We start from the raw sequence: 25,290 nt of genomic DNA on the forward strand, positions 1-25,290 counted from the left end.
CCCGTGTGATTTTGGGTTATCCTTGGATGATAAAACACAATCCCCGGATTGATTGGCCGTCTGGGGTTGTGGCTCAGTGGAGCGAAACCTGCCACCGGGAATGTCTCGGATCCTCGGTTCCGCCTGGTATGACAGCTAGTGAGGAGGTTAAAGTTCCTCCCAATCTGATGGCGGTGCCAAGTGAGTACCACAATCTTGCTGACGTTTTCAGCAAAGATCTGGCGCTCACCCTTCCCCCGCACCGTCCGTACAATTGTGCCATTGATTTGATCCCGGGCGTTGAGTACCCGTCCAGCAGGCTGTACAACCTCTCACGTCCTGAGCGAGAATCAATGGAGACCTACATCCAGGACTCATTAGCTGCCGGGCTGATCCAGAACTCCACCTCCCCGATGGGTGCAGGTTTCTTTTTTGTGGGCAAGAAAGACGGCGGACTCCATCCATGCATTGATTACAGGGGCTGAATGAGATCACGGTTCGCAACCGATACCCTCTGCCCCTGTTAGATTCGGTGTTCACGCCCCTGCATGGAGCCCAAATTTTCACAAAGCTGGATCTTAGAAATGCGTACCACCTGGTTCGGATCCGGAAGGGAGACGAATGGAAGACGGCATTTAACACCCCGTTAGGTCACTTTGAGTACCTGGTCATGCCGTTCGGCCTCACTAACGCTCCCGCGACGTTCCAAGCTTTGGTAAATGACGTCTTGCGGGACTTCCTGCATCGGTTTGTCTTCGTATATCTAGACAATATACTCATCTTTTCCCCGGATCCTGAGACTCATGTTACACATGTACGTCAGGTCCTGCAACGGTTGTTGGAGAACCGGCTGTTTGTGAAGGGCGAGAAGTGCGAGTTCCACCGTACTTCTTTGTCCTTCCTGGGGTTCATAATCTCCTCCAACTCCGTCGCCCCTGATCCGGCCAAGGTTGCGGCGGTGAGAGATTGACCCCAACCAACAAACCGTAGGAAACTGCAACAGTTCCTCGGTTTTGCAAATTTCTAAAGGAGGTTCATCAAGGGCTACAGTCAGGTAGTTAGCCCCCTGACAGCCCTGACCTCCACTAAAGTCCCCTTCACCTGGTCAGATCGGTGCGAAGCCGTGTTTAGGGAGTTGAAACGCCGGTTTTCAACTGCGCCAGTCCTGGTGCAGCCCGATCCAAATCGCCAGTTTATAGTTGAAGTGGACGCCTCTGACTCAGGGATAGGAGCCGTGCTATCCCAGAGTGGGGAGTCCGACAAGGTTCTCCTCCCTTGTGCCTATTTCTCCCGCAGGTTGACCCCGGCTGAAAGGAATTATAACGTCGGCAATCGGGAACTTCTTGCAGTGAAGGAGGCTCTAGAGGAGTGGAGACACCTGTTGGAGGGAGCTTCGGTACCGTTCATGGTTTTCACGGACCATCGGAACCTGGAGTACATCCGGACCGCCAAGCGTCTGAACCCCAGGCAAGCCCGCTGGTCACTGTTCTTCGGGCGTTTTGACTTTCGGATCACATACCGCCCCGGGACGAAGAACCAACGGTCTGATGCGTTGTCCCGGGTGCACGAGGAGGAAGTCAGGACCGAGCTGTCAGACCCGACCGAAACCATCATCCCCGAGTCCACTGTCATGGCCACCCTTACCTGGGACATGGAGAAGACCGTCCGGGAGGCCCTGACACGGAACCCGGACCCAGGAACTGGACCGAAGAACAAGATGTACGTCCCACCAGAGGCCAGAGCTGCAGTCCTAGACTTCTGTCATGGTTCCAAGCTCTCCTGCCATCCAGGGGTGCGAAGAACTGTGGCAGTTGTCCAGCAGCGCTTCTGGTGGGCGTCTCTGGAAGCCGACGTCCGGGAGTACGTCCAGGCCTGCACCACCTGCGCCAGGGGCAAGGCGGACCACCACAAGATCCAAGGCCTCCTCCAGTCTCTGCCCGTGCCTCATCGCCCCTGGTCTCACATCGGCCTGGACTTCGTCACGGGCCTTCCGCCGTCCCAGGGCATGACTACCATCCTCACGATAGTGGACCGGTTCTCCAAGGCGGCCCACTTTGTGGCTCTCCCGAAGCTCCCGACGGCCCAGGAGACTGCACACCTCCTGATCCACCATGTCGTGTGTCTGCATGGGATTCCATCGGACATTGTCTCAGATCCTGGTCCTCAGTTCTCCTTCCAGGTCTGGAGGAGTTTCTGCAGGGAACTGGGGGCCACCGTAAGTCTCTCGTCCGGGTACCACCCCCAGACGAACAGACAGGCAGAGCGGGCGAACCAGGAATTGGAGCAGGCCCTCCGCTGCGTGACCTCTGCGCACCCGACGGCCTGGAGTGACCATCTGGCCTGGATCGAGTACGCTCATAATAGCCAAGTGTCATCTGCCACCGGCCTCTCCCCATTCGAGGTATGTTTGGGGTACCAGCCCCCATTGTTTCCACTCGTGGAGGGAGAGGTCGGGGTGCCCTCGGCCCAGGCCCATCTGAGGAGGTGCCGTCGGGTGTGGCGTACCGCCTGCTCTGCCCTGCTCAAAGCCCGGATGAGGGCTAAGGCCCATGCAGACCACCGGTGTGCCCCGGCCCCTACGTATCAGCCCGGGCAGGCGGTTTGGCTATCTACAAAGGAAATCCCCCTACAAGTGGAATCCTAAAAACTGAAGGACAGATACATAGGACCATTCACCATCCTAAAAGTCCTCAGTCCAGCCGCAGTGAAGCTGAAGCTGTCATCTTCACTGCGGATACATCCGGTCTTTCACGTGTCACGACTCAAACCCTGCCACACCTCTCCACTCTGTGCCCCTGGACCGGCGCCGGCACCTGCCCGGATCATTGACGGGGAGCCGGCTTGGACTGTGTGCCGGCTCCTGGACGTCCGTCGGAAGGGCCGGGGGTTCCAGTATTTGGTGGACTGGGAAGGATACGGACCCGAAGAACGCTCCTGGGTGAAGAGGAGCTTCATCCTGGACCCGGCCCTCCTGGCCGACTTCTACACCCGGCACCCGGACAAGCCTGGTCGGGCGCCAGGAGGCGCCCGTTGAGGGGGGGTCCTGTTGTGTGGGCCGCTGAAGAGGAGGTACTGCTGGCCGACCACCACCAGATGGCGCCCTGCTTGGAGTGCGGGCTTCAAGCGTGAGAGGGCGCCGGAGCCACTGGGAGTGACAGCTGTCACTCATCATCAGCACCAGCTGTCACTCATACAACTCATCACCATCAACATAAAGGCCGGACTGCAACTCCACCTCCTCGCCAAGAAATCAGCTGCCATAAGAGGTAATATTCTCTGCTGTATCTGAACCCTGACTTATTGTCTGAACTTCTTTGCAGCCGTTTTCCTGTGGTTTGCCTTATCTGAGGGATTGGCGTTAGGTGTGACCAGCGACGGCTTCGCTTCACACTCCAACCAGATAAGTGGTTAGACAGGAGCTGCACGAGTGTGTGATTGGAGGTGGAGGTGCTCCCTCCCAAAAGAACACAGACTGTGGGATTACTGAGTGTGCGAACTCACACTCATCAACTCTGTTTCTGTTCTCTGCCAGCAGTACCAGGTCTGACAGCTGGAGACGGTGGCCACCTGGGGATCCAGGACTTGGCGGCTCCGGTGTTCTTCAGATACGTTGGCGGTGAGGGCCGTGTGGGATCCGGCTCGGTTCTGGACGGACGTCTCCTATCCTCAAGCCTGCCCACACGTCACTCAACATATAATTGTTTGTAGTTCCAAGAACTGTATTTGTCTGTATTCCGTTGTGCACTTCACAACATTAAATTGTTACTGTTTGGCTTATCCATTGCCCGTTCATTTAACGCCCCCTGTTGTGGGTCCGTGTTCCTACACTTTCACAACAATGTTACACGGACATTGTGGACGTTTGGCGAATATGGGCCAATTTTGTGCGCAATCCATACGCAAATCCTTCTAAACGCCAGTGGGACAGGGCCCTAAGACCAAAAGTAGCTGTAATCACCCACTGAGATCTGGCTGCTTCCAGGCCTGTAGACCTCAGAGTGTGCTGCCACTGTAGTGTGAAGTTTTGCAGGCTTATATAGCAGTGGAGAATGGTCATACTTGCTGAGATAAAGAATAGTCGAGTGTTAACTCATATAACCTGATTAAAATTAACACCTTCCAGAGAAAATACTCTTGGTGCTCTTTGTGCTTTGCCAAAAATAAATTATTTAAGAGCATTTCTGGGGCTGACTGTTGTCCACATATCAAGTTTGGTGTAAATCAGCAAAGGACCCAGTAGACAAGAAACACACTAATAAACCAAAATTTTCGACCTTTGACCTGAATGACCTCAACATTTGCCAAAACAAACCCTTTAAGGGCAGATCTGGGGTCAACCCACATGCAGAAAGTTTAAGGTTAGTGTAAATTGACCCATCTCAAAAGAGCAGTGGAATAAACAGACATTTCTCAAATTACAACAGTTTCTGCAGTTCTGGTATTAAGGTTGGCATGCACGCTTATGTGCCACCTGTTGACACCCACTAATGGGACCTCTGAATGAAAACACAACATCCTCAGAAGAGACAAAATACTACAGAAGTGGCTTAAACATACCATTGTTATTGACAGGATTAGTTTGTTTCACTGCGGCATCAGCTGGTACGCCGCACACCTCCACCTTAATCAGAGGATCCACAATGGAGGATTTCTTCATGTTCACTTTGGGGAGCTGTTGGCCAGATATAACCTGTTGGCAGAGGAAAACACACAGTTTGCCCCACATATACTTACACTTTGAAAAGCGTGTTGTTTTACCTCCCTGCCACAGTATACTGGAACTAAAACACGTAATGAACAGGATGAACCAGTGGTGTGTGTGTAGATTGAATGTGTCAGACTTGATGACTGGAACTATTTCGTAAAATACATGTAACATGAAGGAAAAAAAATTCTGACAATATCGAGGCCAGCACAGAAAGCCTTGCTGGTCTTGAAGTTTCACATCTGGTCCTGCGCGAAGCTACAATGTGAGCTATGGTCTCTGAGCATAGCTCACAAATTAGGCACTTTATCAATGCTTTGGTTCTTCCAGAGTCTGCAGTGTTTTCTCGCAAGATCTTGAATGAAGCCCCAGACTGAGCAAGATTGACAGTCATCTTGTGTTTCTTCCATTTTCTAATCATTGCTCCAACAGTTGTTGCCATCTCACCAAGCTACTTGCCTATTGTCCTGTAGCCCCCCAATTTTGTCCCTGGTGTCAGGTGGTGACAGCTCTTGGTCTTTGCCATGGTGGACAGATTGCAGTGTGATTGATTGAGTTTGTGGACAGGTGTCTTTTAAGTAATGAGTTCAAACAGGTACAATTAATACAGGTAAAGAGTGCAGAATAGGAGGGCTTGTTAAAGAAAAACTGACTGTGGGAGCCAGAATTCTTGTTGGTTGGTAGGGGGTCAAATACTTACTTCATGCAATAAAATGCAAATTAAGTATTTAAAAATCATAGAATGTGATTTTCTGTTTTTTTTTTATTTTTTATTCTGTCTCTCACAGTTGAAGTGTACCTACGATAAAAATTACAGACCTCTCTGTTCTTTGTAGGTGGGAACACTTGCAAAATCGGCAGTGGATCAAATACTTATTTGCCCCACTGTATGTATTTTTGTCAGTCTATAGTATCAGTCTTGCAGCAAACCACTGAATTTAAATGAATTTCATTGTATTTTCAGTGCTTCCCCTACCACGTAACTGGCAGCCTCCCTGCTTGCTTATACCAATTAAGGGTCAAGGAGGAGGCAGGGTACCCCCCTGACAGGACGGCAGTCTGTCGTAGGGCCACACACGTTGTAGACAAACACAATCACACTTGCACTCACGACTAATTTAAAGTTTCCATTTAACCTCTGACTGGATTGAGTAATCGCTCCAATCAGCAGTGTTTAAAACAGTGAATGTTTACCATGACATGGAGTATCTTGTGTTGCAACCAGTCTCCTGGAGTCAGTGTGATGGGGTCAAACTGTGTGGCTTTGTCCCGCAGGTAGGCTGGTTTCAGAATGTAACCACTCGTCCCATTAACGATGAACCTGCCCTGGTTTATGTCCATTTCTGGACACCATGTCTGGAAGTTTAAGGCCACTGAGGAAGGAATTCATAAAATTGATGGAATAATTATCCTTTGGTGCTTTGTGTGTGTGTATGTATGTATACGAGGTCTATTAGAAAAGTATCCGACCTTATTATTTTTTTCCAAAACCATATGGATTTGAATCCATGGAATCCTGGATTCAAATCCTGGAAGAATTCCGCGCGTCGCCGCGGTCGATGGCCGCGTCGATGGCGGTGTCGATGGCGGTGTCGATGTCGATGGCGGCTTCGGAGCGCGGCGCACCACCAGTCGCTCTGGGCCGTCCTTAAAGCGACAGTAACACTCCATAATCTCTTTGAAGCCCATAAAATTTTCACCAAAAATTTTGATCAAGCAAAGCGGCAGTCTCTGAGCCATTCCTAAACAATGAAAAAAACGACGAGAGGGGTGGACCACTCCTCACTCAAAGCCTGCTCACAGGCGAATGAAAAAAATAAAGAGGTCGGATATAGGAGGTCTGTTAGAAAAGTATCGGACCTTTTTATTTTTTTCAAAAACCTGATGGATTTGAATCACGTGTGCTTGCATGAGCCAACCTTGAACCTTTGTGCGCATGCGTGAATTTTTTCACGCCTGTCGATTGCGTCATTTGCTTGTAAGCAGCCTTTGTGTGAGGATGGGTGTAGTCTCTCGTCGTTTTTTCTTTGCAAGGAAATGGCGGAACAACTGGAGCAGCGCGACTGCATCAAATCTTACCAGAAACTGGGCAACAGCCAGATGGAAACCATTCGGATTATTCAGACGGCTTTCGGTGACGATCCTCTGGGCATCACACAGATTAAGGAGCGGTACAACCAGTTTAAACACGGCCGCACAATGGTGGAGAGCATGCCGCACTCCGGGCAGCCATCAACATGCTGAAATGACCAGGTCATTCCAAAGTCAATGCTGTGGTGATGCGGGACCGTCGTGTGACTATCCGAGAAATTGTGGAAGAGGTGGACATCAGCACTTTTTTGGCACATTCCACTTTGACAGAAGATTTTGCCATGAAAAGAGTTGCAGCGAAATTCATGCCGATGGCTTGGGCACAAAGCTGATGGGGGAACAAAAGCGCCATTGTGTTGAAGCCTCACAGGACATGTTGTAACATGCCCACCTCTTCCACAATTTCTTGGATAGTCACACGACTGAAAAGCCACCGAAAGCCGTCTGAATCGTCCGAATGGTGGAAGAGCTGGGCATGTTACAACATGTCCTGTGAGGCTTCAACACAGTGGCGCTTTTGTTCCGCCATCAGCTTCATGCCCAAGCCATCGGCATGAATTTCGCTGCAACTCTTTTCATGGCAAAATCTTCTGTCACAGTGGAATGTGCCGAAAAAGCGCTGAGGTCCACCTCTTCCGCAATTTCTCGGATAGTCACACTACGGTCCCACATCACCATAGCATTCACTTTGGAATGATCTGGTCATTTCAGCGTGTTGATGGCCGACGGGAGCGCAGTGCGCTCTCCACCGTTGTGCGGCCGTCTTTAAACCGGTTGTACCTCTCCTTAATCTGAGTAATGCCCATAGCATCGTGACCGAAAGCCGTCTGAATAATCCAAATGGTTTCCACGTGGCTGTCGCCCAGTTTCTGGCAAAATTTGATGCAGTCGTGCTGCTCCAGTCGTTCCGCCATTTCCTTGCAAAGAAAAAATGATGAGAGACTCCACCCATCCTCACACAAAGGCTGCTTACAAGCAAATGACGCAATCGACAGGCGTGAAAAAATTCACGCATGCACACGAAGGTTCAAGGTTGGCTCATGCAAGCACACGCGATTCAAATCCATCAGGTCTTTGAAAAAAATAAAAAGGTCAGATACTTTTCTAACAGACTTCGTATATATATATATATATATATATATTTTTTTTTTTTCCTCAAATAAAATCTGTATCATGTACACTTGGCAGTTGAACAGTGACTCCTATGGCTGTTTTATGTACCAATTTGGCAGCCAGCGTTCCACATTGGTATTGGGTTGTAGTTTGAAGAGTCAGTTCTAAAACCTGTAGGATAGATGCGGCTCAGCTTCTCCACATTATGACGGATGTAGGCATTAGCTGCAGAGGAAGATCAAAGAAAAGATAGTGAAATTAAAGCTTGTGATGTTTAGATTAAAAACTATGTCGAACTATGTGACTAGACATAGTTTTTATTACACAGCCGTGTAATAAAAACTATGTCTAGTCACTGCATCTAGTAAACCTATTCTGATGGAAAAGCCAAGAAGATCTGACCCATTACTTTCTGAGTTTCATAAGAACATTCTAAAAATGTCTTCAGTGGAAATGTCTTAACCCTTAATAAGATCAGATCAGTTTGTATATTCCTTTTACAATTAATTGTAAATGGGGATTTCATGTTATATAGCTTCAAAGTTCCACAATTTTGTGCCAGGAGAAACTACACTAAATTAAAATTCTGGCCTCAAATGACTCATCATACATGTCTGTGACAAATGTTATCAGAAACCCTTATTTAGAGTCATGCTTGTTCGTTTTTGTAATTGATAGTTGAATTGTTTAGCCATTGACATTTGGAACAGCAGCCCCTTTTCGCTTAAAACAACAGTCACAGATTTCTTAGAGGCTTGAAAATGGTTCAGAAACTTTAGGGCCCCTTCACTTATAACACGAAAGAAGCAGAAACTGGCCAAAAATCTGCGAACAAAAAACGGGGAATGGGGAACCATGAAACATTCCACCTGCTGCCAGGAGGGACACACGGTCGGACAGGTGTGCATGATACTGACGGTTTCATGCATGCTCATGCGTGTGCACGAATACAGTGCGAGCACCTGGAACACCTGGCACCACATCGTGCCGCTGCTGTGAGGAAAAAACCCACACACCAAAAAAAAAAACACCCCAGTTTCTAATATTTAATCCCTCTTATCGAGCAGACAATACAAGTATGATCCTTCTGTTCCTCTGTATATGACCCATGGTCATAGACCTACAGTCATGAAATGACATGAATAAAGCAGTGCGCTCTTATCATGTCCACATCTGCTGGCCCCGTGTCCAGCAAGCAGCACGCCGAAGGACACTGCATCATGTGAACCATAGCTCACATGGGTGATGTGACATTCAGATCATCAGCTGAGTGTACACATGATGAGACGGTCCTTTTCATCTGGCACAGCCTGTCGATGTGCGCGCTGACACGGTCGCTCCAGCCCATTGCAAAGGCGATTTCAATTTCAATTTATTTTAATTTATATAGCGCCAAATCACAACAATGTTGCTTCAAGGCGCTTCACACACGTAAGGTCTAACCGTACCAACCCCGATATATGTGATACATGATATATGTTTTTTATGTATTTCCACGTGAGGACAGCAAGCACACACACATGCCTCATGGTGTAGAGTTGTAACGTCCTGTCCGTCATAACACGGTACGTATTCTCCAGCTGTGACTTGTAGGTCGACATATCCCAACAGCTGCTGCTGTTTGCTGACAAGCCCACCTTTTCGATCAGTGCACAGAACAAAGTGTCACTCTCTGTTTCTATATTCTGTGATTATTTATTTTAGTTATTTGTTATGTAATTATGTATGCAGTTATTGTAGTATTTATTCATGTACTTGTCCTGACTGTGTTCTCTGTGTTTTTAATTTAACATGTCCTGTGCACTGAGCCGTCATTTCCAGCTGTCAGTGAGTGGCTGGCCAGTGATCAGATGAGATGTGCCTTGACGTGCTGTGTGCGCTCAGACATGGCTGGCCGGTCCCCATGTGATCTTGTATGTATATAAATATCAGCATGTCATGTAAGTGTGCCCCCCCCCCCCCCCCGCACACCACATGTGTTGGGGGGGCTTACTTGTTTAACATATGTGTTGCTTGGTAACGCCACACTCATGTTGCACTTAGACAGTTTTCACAGACAGCTCGAATGTGGTCATCTGCACTCTACTCTCATGCCTGGAGCGTGAATAGCCATGCCTTTTCTAAGTGTCCAGTGAGCGGTGTTGGATGTTCATGTGTGGCACCTGGAATTTGGCCGACACCTGCCAAGAGGGTGGTCGAATGGGCACTCGCGGTCTTTCAGCCGCTGGTGTGCGGCTGAATGGTTGTGGCGACAGCTGTACGAGGCATTTGAAGCGGCTCCAATTTTTTACGAGTGGCATGCACTTCCTCCTTTGTGCGCCAGTCGACTTCAATTGTGTTATGTGTGATGGGGTCATACAGTATGCATCACCTCAGTGTCTATGACTGTAATTTGGTGTGAATAATTAGAAACTTTAAAATTTTCTACTAAGACACCGTGGGCCTGATTTACTAAGATCCCAGATAACAAGTGTTAAACTTTATGGGCAATCAAAACTTTTTCAAGTTGGAATTGAAACAGTTTTGTGAGTGATGTACTATGAAAATTCACAACTGATAGCAGGCAGTAATGTGATATTGTATGTAATATAAGTATAGTATATAAATGAGGATTTTGCACGTGGTAATGGCTGTAAGTGTAACACCATCAACCACTTAAGTTACAGGATGCAGGTACAAAGCACCTCTTTATACAGAAGGAATATACACTACATAGAAGACAACTCGGTACCGGAATAACAATTATATTTTATTGATTTATCTAATGCTGTCTACTGTATTTTCTGGAGTGTAAGTCGCATTTTTTTGTTGTTGTTCTTGTTTTTGTTGTTCTTGTTTGCTCATTTTGAAATGGATGCCTGCAACATGTTTCAAAAAGCTGGAACAGTGGTATGTTTACCACTGTGTTACATCACCTTTCCTTCTAACAACACTCAATAAGCGTTTGGGAACTGAGGACACTAATTGTTGAAGCTTTATATGTGGAATTCTTTCCCATTCTTGCTTGATGTATGACTTCAGTTGTTCAACAGTCCGGGGTCTCCATTGTCATATTTTGCGCTTCATAATGCACCACACATTTTCAATGGGTGACAGGTCTGGACTGCAGGCAGGCCAGTCTAGTACCCACACTCTTTTACTACAAAGCCACGCTGTTGTAACACGTGCACAATGTGGCTTGGCATTGTCTTGCTGAAATAAGCAGGGACATCCCTGAAAAAGACGTTGCTTGGATGGCAGCTCCAAAACCTGGATGTACTTTTCAGCATTGATGGTTCCATCACAAATGTGTATGTTACCCATGTCATGGGCACTAACACACCCCCATACCATCACAGATGCTGGCTTTTGAACTTTGTGCTGGTAACAATCTGGATGGTCTTTCTCCTCTTTTGTCCGGAGGACACAATGTCCATGATTTCCAAAAACAGTTTGAAATGTGGACTCATCAGACCACAGCACACTTTTCCACTTTGTGTCTGTCCATTTCAAATGAGCTCAGGCCCAGAGAAGGAGGCAGTGTTTCTGGATGTTGTTGATGTATGGCATTCACTTTGCATGGTAGAGTTTTAACTTGCACTTGTAGATGTAGCGGCAAACTGTGTTAAGTGACATTGGTTTTCTGAAGTGTTCCTGAGCCCACACGGTAAGATCCTTTACACAATGATGTTAGTTTTTAATGCAGTGCCGCCTGAGGGATCAAAGGTCACGGCCATTCAATGCTGGCTTTTGGCCTTGCCGCTTATGTGTTGAAAGTTCTCCAGATTCTCTGAATCTTCTGATTATATTATGGACTGTAGATGATGGAATCCCTAAATTCCTTGCAACTGAACGTTGAGAATCATTGTTCTTAAACTGTTGGACTATTTTTTTCATGTATAGTTGTTCACAAAGTGGTGATCCTCACCCATCTTTACTTGTGAATGGCTGAGCCTTTTGGGGATGCTCTTTTTATACCCAATCATGACACTCACCTGTTTCCAATTAGGTGTTCTTTGAGCATTCATCAACTTTCCCAGTCTTTTGTTGCCCCATCCCAACTTTTTTGAAATGTGTTGCAGGCATCCATCTCAAAATGTGCAAATATTTGCACAAAAACAACAAAATGTTTCAGTTTGAACATTAAATATCTTGTCTTTGTGGTGTATTCAATCGAATATAGGTTGAAGAGGATTTGCAAATCATTGTATTCTGTTTTTATTTACATTTTACACAACGTCCCAACTTCATTGGAATTGGGGTTGTACCACATGGAGACATTTTTTCTTAAAGAAACAAGCACAAAATAAAGTGAAATATACCTGACATTTACAATGAATGTTTTTTTTTCTTTCTGTACAGTCTCCGAGCTGGAATGGAAATCTAGAACAGCATTCTGACAAGCTCAATCAGTTAACATGAAGTTCTCAAAGTTGCAAAATCCAGACGAAATCCACTCCCGCTAAATTTTCTTTTGACCTTAATAAATTGTGTTGCATGTGAAAACCTCATATACTTACATGTTTCCTTTCACAATTTTGCAGCCCTCAGGTGGACAAACCCCAAATTGCTTATTCATGAAAGTAAACATTTTAAATTAACATACATGATATTTTTATTTTTTCACAGATGCAATCCTTGATGTGCACTGTTAGTAACTCATCATGCTAGTATATTTGAAATGCAAATGTGTTTGCGCGCATTTTTATACATGCAAACCATTGGTACATCAGGCCCCTGGTGTCTTACATGAGCTTGCAGAAAGGCTATATAATATGATCCCTTTCATTGAATTCTTCCCCACCTGTCTCCTCTGCTAGCTTCATGGCCTTTGCCTCCTTGAAAGACGACATCTCATAGAAGCTCTGGTTTTTTCTGGCCTCCTCAAAACCATGGAAGTGGACACTCTTGCAGTAGATCACCATGTTGGACAGTTCTTTTGCCAGGTTCAGCTTCTTTTTGTTCTACAAATGTAATAGAGGTTTAAAGGATTAGTGCATCTCAAGGCCCGGTCCCACTGGGGCGGGGATTAATTGCACATGAATTGAGTATACAAATGTTGGGCGTTCATTGTCGTCCGCAACAAAAGTGGCCAAAAATGACAGATGTCTCAGTATGAATTACGGATATATTAATAATGTACAGCAAATATAACAGTCACGGATGTATAACGCATGTATTGAGCAAACAGATCGGACGCATTGCGATTATCATGGAGGATGTATTGACAATGCATTGCGCACGTGTTGCATATGCACGGCATCTGCATTGCGGTCATAAATGAAGTGCACTCGGGCCTTTCGGCATCACTATTCACACCAACACCACAGCCTCTGGAGCAATTGCTGGACTTGGACAAGTTGACTGGAGTAAACAAGCAGTGAACAGGGTGAGTGGTGACGTCAGCGGATTGCATCAGAGCGCAGCTCGTCTGAATGATTATAACAAGAAGTTAAATCTGTCATAAACACAGGAATAAATACTGTAACAGCTGCAGACAAGAAGGAAAAAACACAACTGTTTTATCAAGCCTTGACAATGTAAACAAGTCAAATAATTACCTTTTTAGATGGCTCAGAATGCTTTCTGCAGCTTGTTAGGCGTGCGTGTGCGCGCAAACGGCTCGTGCTGCAGCCTCCTCTGTGATTCAGGAAGTGATTAGAGCCATTTTCAAAGGTGAATTTGCAGAAAACATGATTAATCCATCACAAAATAATTATTTTATATACGCAGCGTCCAGCGCAGAGCGCGTGGCGGTGGTAGAACAAAGAACGGCCTCCAGCTGTGAACACAGCGGGTGGGATCATCAGGACACAGGTCGTGCTGCTGCGTGAAGCAAAACATGCTCGTGTCAGTGCGCCTTTATGTTGTTGGATGGCGTTTTGGGGGATCCATAACTACATCTGAACATTTCCACAGCTGGACTGGTACTGACTGGCAGGTATGTCAATGTCTGCCATGGTACTTTGGGTTTACGTGGAGTGTTTGTTGTGCATTCGCAAATTGTCCGCAAATCAGATGCACAGCTTACGTAATACAACGGCTTTATTCGTAGCCAATCTGTATGCAGTCGCTAAATCTTATTTTAGGTCAAGGTCAAGGTCAGGTTTATTTATAAAGCACATTTACAAACAGTCAACACTGCCCCAAAGTGCTGTACAATAAAAGGAATTCAAATTATATTTAGTTAAATACAAGAACAAAATAAATCAACAAAACAAAAGATGTGGCAGTATTCAGCTCATCTTGTGTTAAAAGCAAGTGCAAAAAGATGTGTCTTTAAAAATACACATCTGTTTGTGTGTCTGCATATATTGCATAGGCATGCAATATATCTGTTTTACACACTGTCCCAGTCCTCTGCCAAGCCGCAATATATACAGCGGATACACAGCGCATAGACTGAGTATGTAGATTGGGTATGTAGATTGAGCATAGCTTGAGTATATACAAACCAATCTATCTGCTGGGCTACAGCAGGAGGAGAACGGTTTGTGATGGCATCAAGACCTTTGAGACCAATAGACGGAAAGCTGAAGAGGAAAGACGCGTAAGACGGAAAGCTGCTGAAGCTCTGAAACAGTTATCAGCCTCCTAGTTAGAGCCTGGATGAATTTCTTCTGGACCACCATGCTCGTGTCGAGTGGCAGTGATAATATGATATGACAGCACATAGATTGAGTATGTATTGAGTATGTAAGGCGGATGTCATCCACAGCCAAAATTTTGTGCAGCTCAAAAATCTTGGCAACAGAAAAACATGCCTCTGTGGATAATTGCGGACGTGTGCGGTTGTCGGCCGACTCATACAAGCATGTTTCACAAATATTTTGCGGACATTTAGCGAATATGAACCAATTCTGTGCGCAATTCATACGCAAATCATCCTAAATGCCAGTGGGAACGGGCCTTAAGAATCAATTCTTAGATGCATCGCGGTATGGATGTTGGATGCTTCTGAATTAATTAACGAGACAGACAGCGTGCAATGTAGCTACAGGTTCCAAGCTGCATGGGTGCTGAAGCAGAACACATGTTTTTAGACTATATGCAACACATCACAGAACAAGAAGCACCTAGTGACATGTTCTGGCTACATCTGAACACAGTTTTTATTTCAAAATAATCATAACTAAAAAAACAACAACAGCCCCTTTGGTTTGGTTTTAGAATTTGGAATCATTAAATAACAGCCACACAGATCAGACAAATGTGGTTGAGCTATTAAAGAATGTATTGTTAGTAAATTGATTATGGATCAGTACAAATACTTTGCTTTGACAAGTATCAAGTATTCACACAGTGAGAAAAAAACTAATCCTATTCAGAAAAAAGATACAAAGATGGACAGATGGACATATTTCTATTGATCTCTATATAGAGAGAAAAACAGACATATTAGTTGAATTATTTGTTGAATTAATTGTTGAAATCCTGTTGTTGCCAATTTCTGGAGGGACTGTGGCAACCACAAACAAAAATGAAGCAGCCAAAAGGAACAGATACTGTGTTGGTGTTAGATGTCAGCTTTCGTCAAGTGGATGTGATGTTCAGTAAAAGTTCAGATTGAAATTTAATAATCAGGTCAGGTCTAAGACCATGCTCTGCTTCAACCTGTTTCTGTATCCACCACACCATGGATGTGCCTTGGGTACTGAATGGCAACCATCCAAGCAGACAACCAGTCCGTCACCAACTCCATAACCATGTATCTATTCCATTCATGTGAAATGTGGACATCTACTTCATTAGAACACTGAGGCATCTGCATCATCAGTCATGCCCAGGGTGAAACACCACATAGCCAAAATGTAGCTGACGTTGATTCAAGGTTAGAAAAAAAGCCAGCAGCACCCAGGAGTGGAGCTCCTGGGTGCTGCATTGATACCTATGTACTGACTTTCATAGCATTTTTTTAAATATAGCCTCTTTGAGGAGGTTGAGTGCTAGTAATGCTTTAATATGACTACGGTTATAGTAATATATAAAGTGAAGTTGTCCTTTAAGGTAAGCTGTTTTACTGTCCTGATTCCACTCCCTACCTTGCTCCTCTCTTGCTCCTTCTGGTCGTCCTCATCTTTGGATTCATCCTCTTCTGTCACATCAGTGTCTTCTTCAACAGCATTCTCGCTGACAAAACTGGCTTCCAGTTTATTTAATCTCTTCCCTTTGATCAAGAACTTTCCCTTCAGTTCCTGCACACAGGAAGCACACACAAACATCTGGATCCTGTTGTAGGCTGAACTGACTGCTGCATAGTCCGAGCAGATACTAACCTCAGGAGAGGGGAAGTTTGTGGGCATGACATTCCCCAGAGGAGAGGTGACCAGTGCACTGCCCAGGATGGATTTCAGGTGGTGGGCCATGACCTCCTGTTGCTCCACACTGCAGTGGTTCTCCAGGGAGAGGATCACCGGGTAGTCAGAAGTCTGATCAGACACAAATACACAGAACATTTCCACAAGTGTTACTGGACAAGGGTAGATCTGGTTAGCAGGACCACAATCAGTCTAAAACCAGAATTCAAGTTTGGTGCATTAGACAGAGCACAGATGTCACAGCAGAAACAAGGAAATCCTCCAACACCATACAGACTATTCAGGGTTCCTGTCAACAGACTATTCAGACTTCCAGTCAACAGAGTAATCAGACTTCCAGCCAACAGACTATTCAGACTTCCAGTCATCAGACTAGTCAGACGTCCAGTCAACAGATTATTGAGATGATCAGTCAACAGACTATTCAGACTTCCAATCAACAGACTATTCAGACTTCCGGTCAACAGACTATTCAGACAATCATTCTACATACTATTCAGACTTTTTTTCTTAAACAGCAAGAGTACTTGTAGTCTTTTGTGTTGGCATGCTGGTCTTCAGGTATAGTGCTGCTGCATTGCCATGATGATGAAACAGAAAGCATCCATACCACAGACCAACAAAAACCCAATTTTATCATATCTGCGCACTGGTTTTCTTAATTTTTGGGGTTCACAGGCTTGGGAACTTCAATACATCACTCACAATGGCACAGTTAAAGCATGGTGGCTTTCTGCACCTGCTGTGATATGCAGGGGATGGGTGGACAGAGATGGACTAGTAGGAGGAAGTGTTGTAGGAACATGACGGTAAACCACTTCACCTCAGGGAGCTTTGGTTCCATAAATGTTCTGCTGCATGCTTTAATACTAGTCTGCAAGTCTATTATCTAAGTCCACATTCTAAATCACCATCTGCCAGAATCCATCATACACCACTCTAAAAGAGAATTATAGTTTCCAGTCTGATTTGCTTATTTCATGTTACAACCAAAACACACCCATGCTTAAAGAACTACATACAACCCTTTGCACTCTGTGCATCATGACTGCCTTGGTCCCTTGCCCTGTCTGTCCTTTTTGTGTGTTGTTCATCTGTTCCCCTCCAGGTGCTGCGCAAATACGTTTTCGCACCTGAGATTCATCTGCTCCTTTCATCTGTGACTCATCCATCTATGATGATCAGTGGTGTACTTAAACCCCTGGTTTCAGCTCATCAATGCCAGAATCTGAGATCAGCTTTTGAGACCAGATACTATCCTGATACCAGAACCTACCAAGAGATTTCACAGAGACTTCCTCAGCGTGAATTCTGACCTTCCCACAGCTTCTCTTCAAGGTAACTTGGCCGCTCTATTTCCCGTAATAGAGTTCTCTGACCTTTGGTGTTTCCAGATGCCTTCCTGTACTGGCTTCCATGCCACAACATCTGCTGGCTTCCACACCCCTACGTCCGCTCACTCCTGTATGCTGCCATGGCAATTTAGGAGTGCTTGGCTGTATCATCAAGCTCCTGCCTGTGAACTTCTGTTTATTCCTGAACTGTATTTAACTGAGTGCTGACCTAATAAGAACTTTCAAGTAATTTCTGAAGCTGAACTCCAGCTAGACTGAACTTAGTCGCACTGCTGCTTTATTGCATTACTGACCTCTGAACATTCCTGAACTGTGAACATTCCTGAACTGTGAACATTCCTGAACTAAGCAACAGTGCTGAACTCAGTATTTTCTGTTATTGAGCCTCCTGTGTTACCAGTGCATGCACTTGCCCTTGTCTCCTCGTCTCCTCAGAATGTACCTCTGTCCTCGGCTCTGTTTGCACCCACCTGGTTCCCGTTCCTGTCCTGGATTCCAACCAGTTCCTACTCCACGGATTCCAACCAGTTCCTACTCCACAAGCCTTGTTCCATTTGTACTGCAGCTCCCGGCTTCCACCGCCCGGAGCGGGCCCTGTCTTCACTCTCAAGACTCCCTCATCCAGTTATTTACTTCTGTTGCAAATTTATTGTAAATAAATCACCTTTTGTTCATTCCTGTTCTTGTCATTGCTCCCAGCATTTGGGTCCATTGCCTGTTTGATTCAGCTCCACCCGAACCCCTAACCATAACACTGTGTCTTAATTTACACACTGTCTAATTTGCAAAGTGGAGCTGGACACACCCCAAATGTAGCTGCGCTATGTGCTTAAGATTGTGTTCCATGAATCATCAAGATATAGCCCTTAAACATTATAGTCAGGTGTACGCTAATGCAAGAAAATCATTGTGCACTCCCATGTTTCCAGCATTGTCACGTTTTCGTTCACCTTTGGTGTTGTTCTTATTTTGACCATTTCAAAAATATCTTTGAATGTAGCCTCTATATATGGAATTACATAGAAATGGACAGAACTACATATGTTCCATAGATCCTGCACTTTAAGGGCCCTGTTACACTTAGCACGAATGAAGCCAAATCAGGCTGAATGGGAAAAATATCAAGACGCAGTCGGGAGGGACAGATATTCCGATAGGCCTGTACGCATGCTGGTCGATATTTAGAATGTGGGAGGAACCGGCTCAACTGAGTCGTGCACAGTCCGTGGGCATGGCACGAATGCAGTCCAAATGTAGTTTGAACACAGTACGAATACTTAAGCCTGGGTTCCACCGAATAATAAGCCTTGAATGATGAGCCACACATGGGTGTGTCAGTGATTATTCGAAGAATGAGCCACGTTTTCATCTATCACGTATCCGATACTAAGGTGCCTCTATATGTCTCTCTGTACCCTGCATGTGCCACGTAGCAGCCTCTAGTGAGCCACGACTGACCTGTCATTAGAGCTTCGAATGGCTTGCATCAGCCACACTAAGCCACGTAGTGCCATGATAGTGCACATTTAGGTATGGGTTTGGTCATATAGGTATGGGTTTGGTCCAAACCTCCAGCCCTTTTACACCTGGTCCCTTTAAAGTGTGGGTTTTCAATTCACAGCAGCATTTAAAGATGTCACATTTTTTAAATGCAGTCCAAAAATAGATGCTCTAGTACAGTCCCGCAGTTGTGCGCTGTGCGGCAGGTTGCTGTCCACCTGTAATGCAGCAGACCAGCTAGAACCGAACCAAGGGTTCCTGGACAGCCGCGCTGTGCTCCTCGCTGGCATTATTTCTTCTGCAGCTTTAAACACACACATCATGATCCCAATTTTAACTTTGTGTTCATCCCTTTATTTCTGCAAATTGCTCTTTTGCATGTGCGCTGCTGTTCTACATTCCTGGAGAGCCACCTCTGTGCGCCTTCTCACTGGCTTCCTTTCCATCTGTGACTTGCTGGCTTTATTTTTTCCCTGGCTTTAAACACACACATCGTGATCCCACTTTGAACTTTGTGTTTGTCCGTTTATTTCTGCAAAATTGTTCTTTTGCGCGTACGCTGCTGTTCTACATTCCTGGAGAGCCGCCTCTGTGCTCCTTCTCACCAGCTTTCTTTCCATCCATGGCTTGCTGGCTTTATTTTTCCCTGGCTTTAAACACAGTCATTTTCACACCGTGATCCCACTTTTAACTTTGTGTTCGTCTGTTTATTTCTGCAGAATCACTCTTTTGCACATGCGCTGCCGTTCTACATACACAATGAGGTGGCCACTTTAATTATATACACCTGCTGCTGCAACTCATGTGGCTCATTTAAAAAAAAATTTTTTTCTTTATTTCTTCTGCAGCTTACAAGTCACTGTGACACAACTTTAAACTTTGTGTTATGTCAAAATCGGTCTTTTGTGCACTCTCCTTCTGTGTTACTTCCGCAGCTTTAAACACACAGTCTCTTTCACACAGTCATCCAAATTTTAACTTTGTGTTTGTCCATTATTTACTGAAAAATCACTGTTTTGTGAGCTGGCTTCTGCCTAAATGCTCCTTTGGAGCGTGATGAGTCACTGCCTCAGTGCGCACACACAGGGGCGCTCATGTGATCCCTATAACAAGATATTAAATCAACCATAGACATACTTTTACAGCTAGGAACTGTTTTATCAAGCTATAAAAACATTAAAAATAGTTACCTTAAGCTGTTCAAAATACATTCCTCATGGAGCAGGAAAGAGAGGAAAAAAAAAGCGTCCAGATGAAACAGTCCTATGTGATCCCATAAGTGATAAGAGGTGTTTTCAGAATTCAAGGTTTGGCAGAAAATGAATTAATCCGCTACAAAATAATTATTGTATATATTGCGTCCAGCGCACAGAGCAGGTGGAATTGTGTGCGCAACAGGGCAGCTGCTCCAAAAATAGCCTCTCAGGTCCTGCGTAGCTGCCAGGCACATTGATAATAGGCTTTTAGCAGACTCATAAGCACCACGCACATGCCTCTAAGTTGTCGTAGTAACTCGCACACAAACTGCTCCACGCTGTTGTTGCTAAATTTTGAACATCTTGAAATTAGTGCCACGCTCAGAGAGGAGCCTCATTAACTGAAGATAATGCCTCTAAGAGCCACTCAGAGCCACTATTCTCCCACGATTGTTGAAAAAACCCTCTCGTAGCAAAGAAAACATGCTGCGTGTCTCATTATTCATCCTTCATTATTCCGTGGGACCCAGGCTTTAGACTGCTGTCAGATTGCAGTAGGAAAAAGAGGAATGCACATCAATTGCCACATGGGTGCGGTTTGAGTGCCACCCGAAGTCTGAGTGGAAGGAAAGAAAGGGGAGGGGCGTGGCAGAGCGAGCACTGTGGTCCGCTATCTTTTGAAGACCTACCGTGTCACCCTGATGATTTCAAATGACATCCAACCTATGAACTGATGACATGTAACCCAGGGTCCACTAACATCATTGTAGAGTGTGTATACGAGTGTGGTCAGATTATTATGGCCATCAGGTCACTGACATGCACACTCGTTATTACTGGTCAGGACGTTATAGCCAACAGCCCACGATGCATCACAGAAAACTCATATGCAGGAGAACCTGGATTACATGTATTGGGCCATATATTGGATACCATCTGTAAAACTGAAAAGTGCCAAGGCAGGTGTGGATATTAAAACATTACACAGCGGCCCCTCCCTCGCTTCTGTACGCTCACTCCACCCCCCCTCCCCCCACTGTCACGTGCCTCCTCCCTCCTCCTCTCACCCTTCCTCTCCCCAGGACCTTAGATCCATGAAGTGATCACACTGTGGTCCGCATGTGTGTCCTAGGAATCACCTAATGCTACACATGACAGACCCTCTGAACCTTGCAAACGGGTGGTATGTGCCCTGACGTGCAGCGGAGCATCCCTCTGTCCAGCTGTATGGCACGCATTGCACCACTGGATGCTACATCATATGGAGTATTTATGTCGTAGTGGACAGCGCAGTCACATTTGGTACTTGGCTATTGTCTCCATTTGAAGTTGCTCCCAGGATCACATGGATTATATCAGGCTGCAACCTGGATGCCCACCAAATGGTGGGAGCTGCTCCTGGAGCTGTTCCAAAGGTGATTATTTATTCTATTCACACTGTAATGGCTTGGTAATACAGTTGCAGTGTCATTCCTTCATATGAGTTTGATGTTTTAACAGTCATATAATGTGTATTATCACTGTGACAGGCTGTTCAGATGCGCACAGTGCTCCGTGGCACTGTGACGTACTAACTTGCAGTGCAGCTCATCTGAATGGGGTGTTACAGCCATGGTAACATAATACTACAGATACATGTTCTAACTCATAAGATGGACTGACAATGTATCTGTCATATGATGTGTATTACAGCTGTGATAGGCTGTTCAGCTGTGCATGGTGCTCTCTGGCTCTGTGATGCAGTGACTCGCAGTGCAGCTCCTTTGAACGGGGTGTTACAGCCATGGTAACATAATATTACAGATACATCTTTGAAGATGGACTGACAATGTGTCATATGAAACCAGTGGTGGGCACAGTTCTGCTAATCCGCCAACTGCTAATTAGCGAAGATAATGCTTTCGTTATCGGATTAGCTTTTCAGATAACTTTGAAAACCATCATCGGACCAATTATCTTCCGATAAGTTAAGCTCCCTAACCGGATAGAGTTGTGATGTCATCACACGTGCGCTTAGGCACTGTCTAGCGGGATCTTGAAGATTTCTTTCTTTTTTTTAATACAAATGAAAAAAACAAGACATATTTTACAAAAGCACATTTATTTGTAAACACCAACATGTTACCTTGATTCACTTCTGTTGGTTTTTACATAGAATGAATGAATCAACCAATCAGTATGAGTGGAGGTTTAGTTACCCATAATCCCCTCTGGGCATCTGTGTGTTAATGTTCAAATCTTCAGAATTAGTGCATTATTTTAAAATGAACAGATATGTGTTATATATCACTTTGTACATTTTATGAGTTTACATTAATGTAGTTATTCTATCTGGAATAATTTTATTTTTAAAGCAAAACCATAACTCAAACCTGCTTTCCATTTCAAGACCTCTGGCTCATTGTGTGACCACTGTATCCTGTCAGGGTAAGTGATGCTTTTCTACAGCAGGGGGCAGAGTGCACAAATACAAGTGCTGGCTCATTGGCTGTTTGGGTTTGTGACTGCCATTAGTTCTACCAGAAGCTTTGCCAGTGTTTAAACCTATAATCAGCTTCTTAGAAGCTGAGAGCATATGAGAGGCACAATTTAAAGTTAGTGGTTATCTGTAGCTGTCGATAAGTTTTTAGGCAGTTTATCGTTAAAAAAGATAACTTTTCAGTTAGCTGATTACCAGTTATTGAAGCTAACATTTTGGTTAGCTGTACCCACCACTGTATGATACATATTACAGCTGTGGCACCCCGTTCAAACTCACTGTACTGCACCACACCACACCACTGAAACGCAATGACTCACTATGGTGCAGCACATCTGCACGTGGTCTTACAGCTATGATGATTATAATATTACAGATACATTATCTAACCCATGAGAGGGACTGACAATGTATCTGTGATAATATGATTATTATGGATGTAACACCCTGTCCAGATGTGCATGCTGCCCTGCGGCTCTGAGACACATTGACTCACAGCGGCACACAGTGTTTTTGGTATGATTGTGCAATGTTCGCATCTACTTCACAAAATGGATGCGTGCCACAGATGTTGCACATTACAATATTTCCTTTGCGCTGTTCTAACAGGATGCACTGCTGATGTTGTCCGGGACATGATGGCAGGATTTGACGTGCCTGACCATCGCAAATGTCTGTCAAGCACAATCAGACTGTTCCAAATACTGTTTTGGCGCAGTGAGATTCATAATGCAGTCAGAATGCAGTTAGAGGCCACCTCGACTGCCGTTTCGATATTTTCCCACCTTGTGAACGCACCCCAAAAGTAGAGAGCATGTGCCCTACATTCGGGCTGGCCACACGACTGTGCCCGACTATTTGGAGTGCACTCAGAATGCTGTCGAAGTTTTCGATTATGCCTCAACTTTTCCCGAATTAAGGTTGAATTTTCATTTGCCGGCATTCGGGCTCATTCAGCCTCTAGTGTGTTGGGGGTATAACTAAAAACGCACCTTAAAAGCATACTCCTTGATGACTTTGATTACATCTTTGAAGAGAATCTTGGAGGTGAGTGTGTGCCCATGGTAGATCTGTGGCTCGTTGTCTGAGCCGTCCCAGCAGTCCAGCTCCACACAGCGGCAGCCCTTCAACAGAGCCCTAAATAAGTCACAACTGGAGTGAATAATGGGCAACTTATACTTAAAATAAATGTTAAAAAAAACTTCAAAACATTAAAATGAGAAAACCATTTTGGTGATTTTGGACAGTAAAGACTGACTGATGATGAAGTTTGTGGTTTTCCTGTTATCAAGGTTGGGTAGGATTACTTTGAAAGAATACATGTGGATTACATATACGTATATATACGTATGTACATACATTTGGATTACTTGTAATCTGATTACTTTTGGATTGCATTTCAACATTTCAAAGTAATCCTACCCATCCTTGCCTGTTATATGTTACTACATGCTTGTGTCAGTCTTATTTTGTGCCTTTTCTTATTTGATTTGGTACACAGTAAAATAACCAGTGTTAGTTTTGCACTGGTGATATTACTGTGTATAATGGTCACAGCAGATGGCCACTTTATTGTGTTTGGTCTGCTGGAGTTTTCTTGTTGTTGCAGAGTTTTTCCTTGCCAGTATGGCCAGACTGCTTGCTCATGGGGTAGGTCAGGTCTAGACCTCATATTAACATACTTTTTACAAATACGGTAAAAATATATTAATATGGCAATGTGATATACAATTTATTTTATTTTCAGAGTGGATACTATTGTGTGGCACAAACAGTAAGCATGCATGTCTCCTAAGAAAAATACCCGATGTTCAAGACTGCCCATTCTCCTGATAAAGTTGGAGCTGCGTTATGAACAAAGAGGTTAATAAGTACTAGAGTCTGCACTCCCATTGCTGCCTACTAAACGCGAATGTCCCTTCACTTCTCAAATATCAGTATGTTCATCTCCTATATGATATATTTAACTGAAATTGTTGATCCAGACAATGAATTATTTATAAAGGAAAATCATGAAAATTATCAGAGGTGCCCAAAGTTTTGCTTACAAATGTATACATACCCCATGCCAAACATCCTGTGGCAGCCCTGGAGCAGCACAACAAAATATTGTGAATCATTTATTTTTAAAACAGTATGATGAAATTTGGCATGATATTTTTTTTTAGCACAGTTACGATTTTTTTGGTCCATCACTTCGTGGAATGTGATGGTCCAGTGGTTAAGGATTGGACTTCAGTCCAGAGAATCCTGGGCTCAAAATCCAGCCAGATGGGAAAATTGCTAAGGGCCCTAGTCCATAATCCCCTAATTGCTCCCGGTGTGTAGTCAACACTTTGCATGACAGCACCCTGGCATTGGTGTGTGAGTGTGTTTGTGTGAATGGGTGAATATGAGGCATAATAGTCAAGTGCTTTGAGCTTCTGATGTACATGCAGAAGTGCTATATAAATGCTGTCCATTTACCATTTTTACCATTACTATTGTGTGACAGCACTGGTGCAAACAGTAAGCATGCATGTCTTCCACAAAGTAAAACATGCCATGTTCAAGGCTGCTCAAAGCCCATTCTCCT

General features: G+C 44.8%; 1 protein-coding gene across 2 annotated transcripts in view; it reads right to left on the reverse strand.

The window, feature by feature from the left end:
- LOC117522686 (1-phosphatidylinositol 4,5-bisphosphate phosphodiesterase delta-1-like) overlaps nt 1–25,290 on the reverse strand; it is a 70,564-nt gene that overhangs the window by 13,190 nt on the left and 32,084 nt on the right. For both annotated transcript variants that reach the window (XM_034184139.1, XM_034184138.1), the window contains exons 7-13: nt 23,708–23,852; nt 16,144–16,296; nt 15,910–16,062; nt 12,672–12,831; nt 7,997–8,113; nt 5,879–6,057; nt 4,537–4,669 (exon numbers count right to left, since the gene is read on the reverse strand). In XM_034184139.1, coding sequence (XP_034040030.1) covers nt 4,537–4,669; nt 5,879–6,057; nt 7,997–8,113; nt 12,672–12,831; nt 15,910–16,062; nt 16,144–16,296; nt 23,708–23,852 — 1,040 coding nt within the window. The remainder of the gene's footprint in view (nt 1–4,536; nt 4,670–5,878; nt 6,058–7,996; nt 8,114–12,671; nt 12,832–15,909; nt 16,063–16,143; nt 16,297–23,707; nt 23,853–25,290) is intronic.

This window comes from Thalassophryne amazonica, chromosome 12, assembly GCF_902500255.1.
Source record: "Thalassophryne amazonica chromosome 12, fThaAma1.1, whole genome shotgun sequence".
Classification (NCBI taxonomy): Eukaryota; Metazoa; Chordata; class Actinopteri; order Batrachoidiformes; family Batrachoididae; genus Thalassophryne; species Thalassophryne amazonica.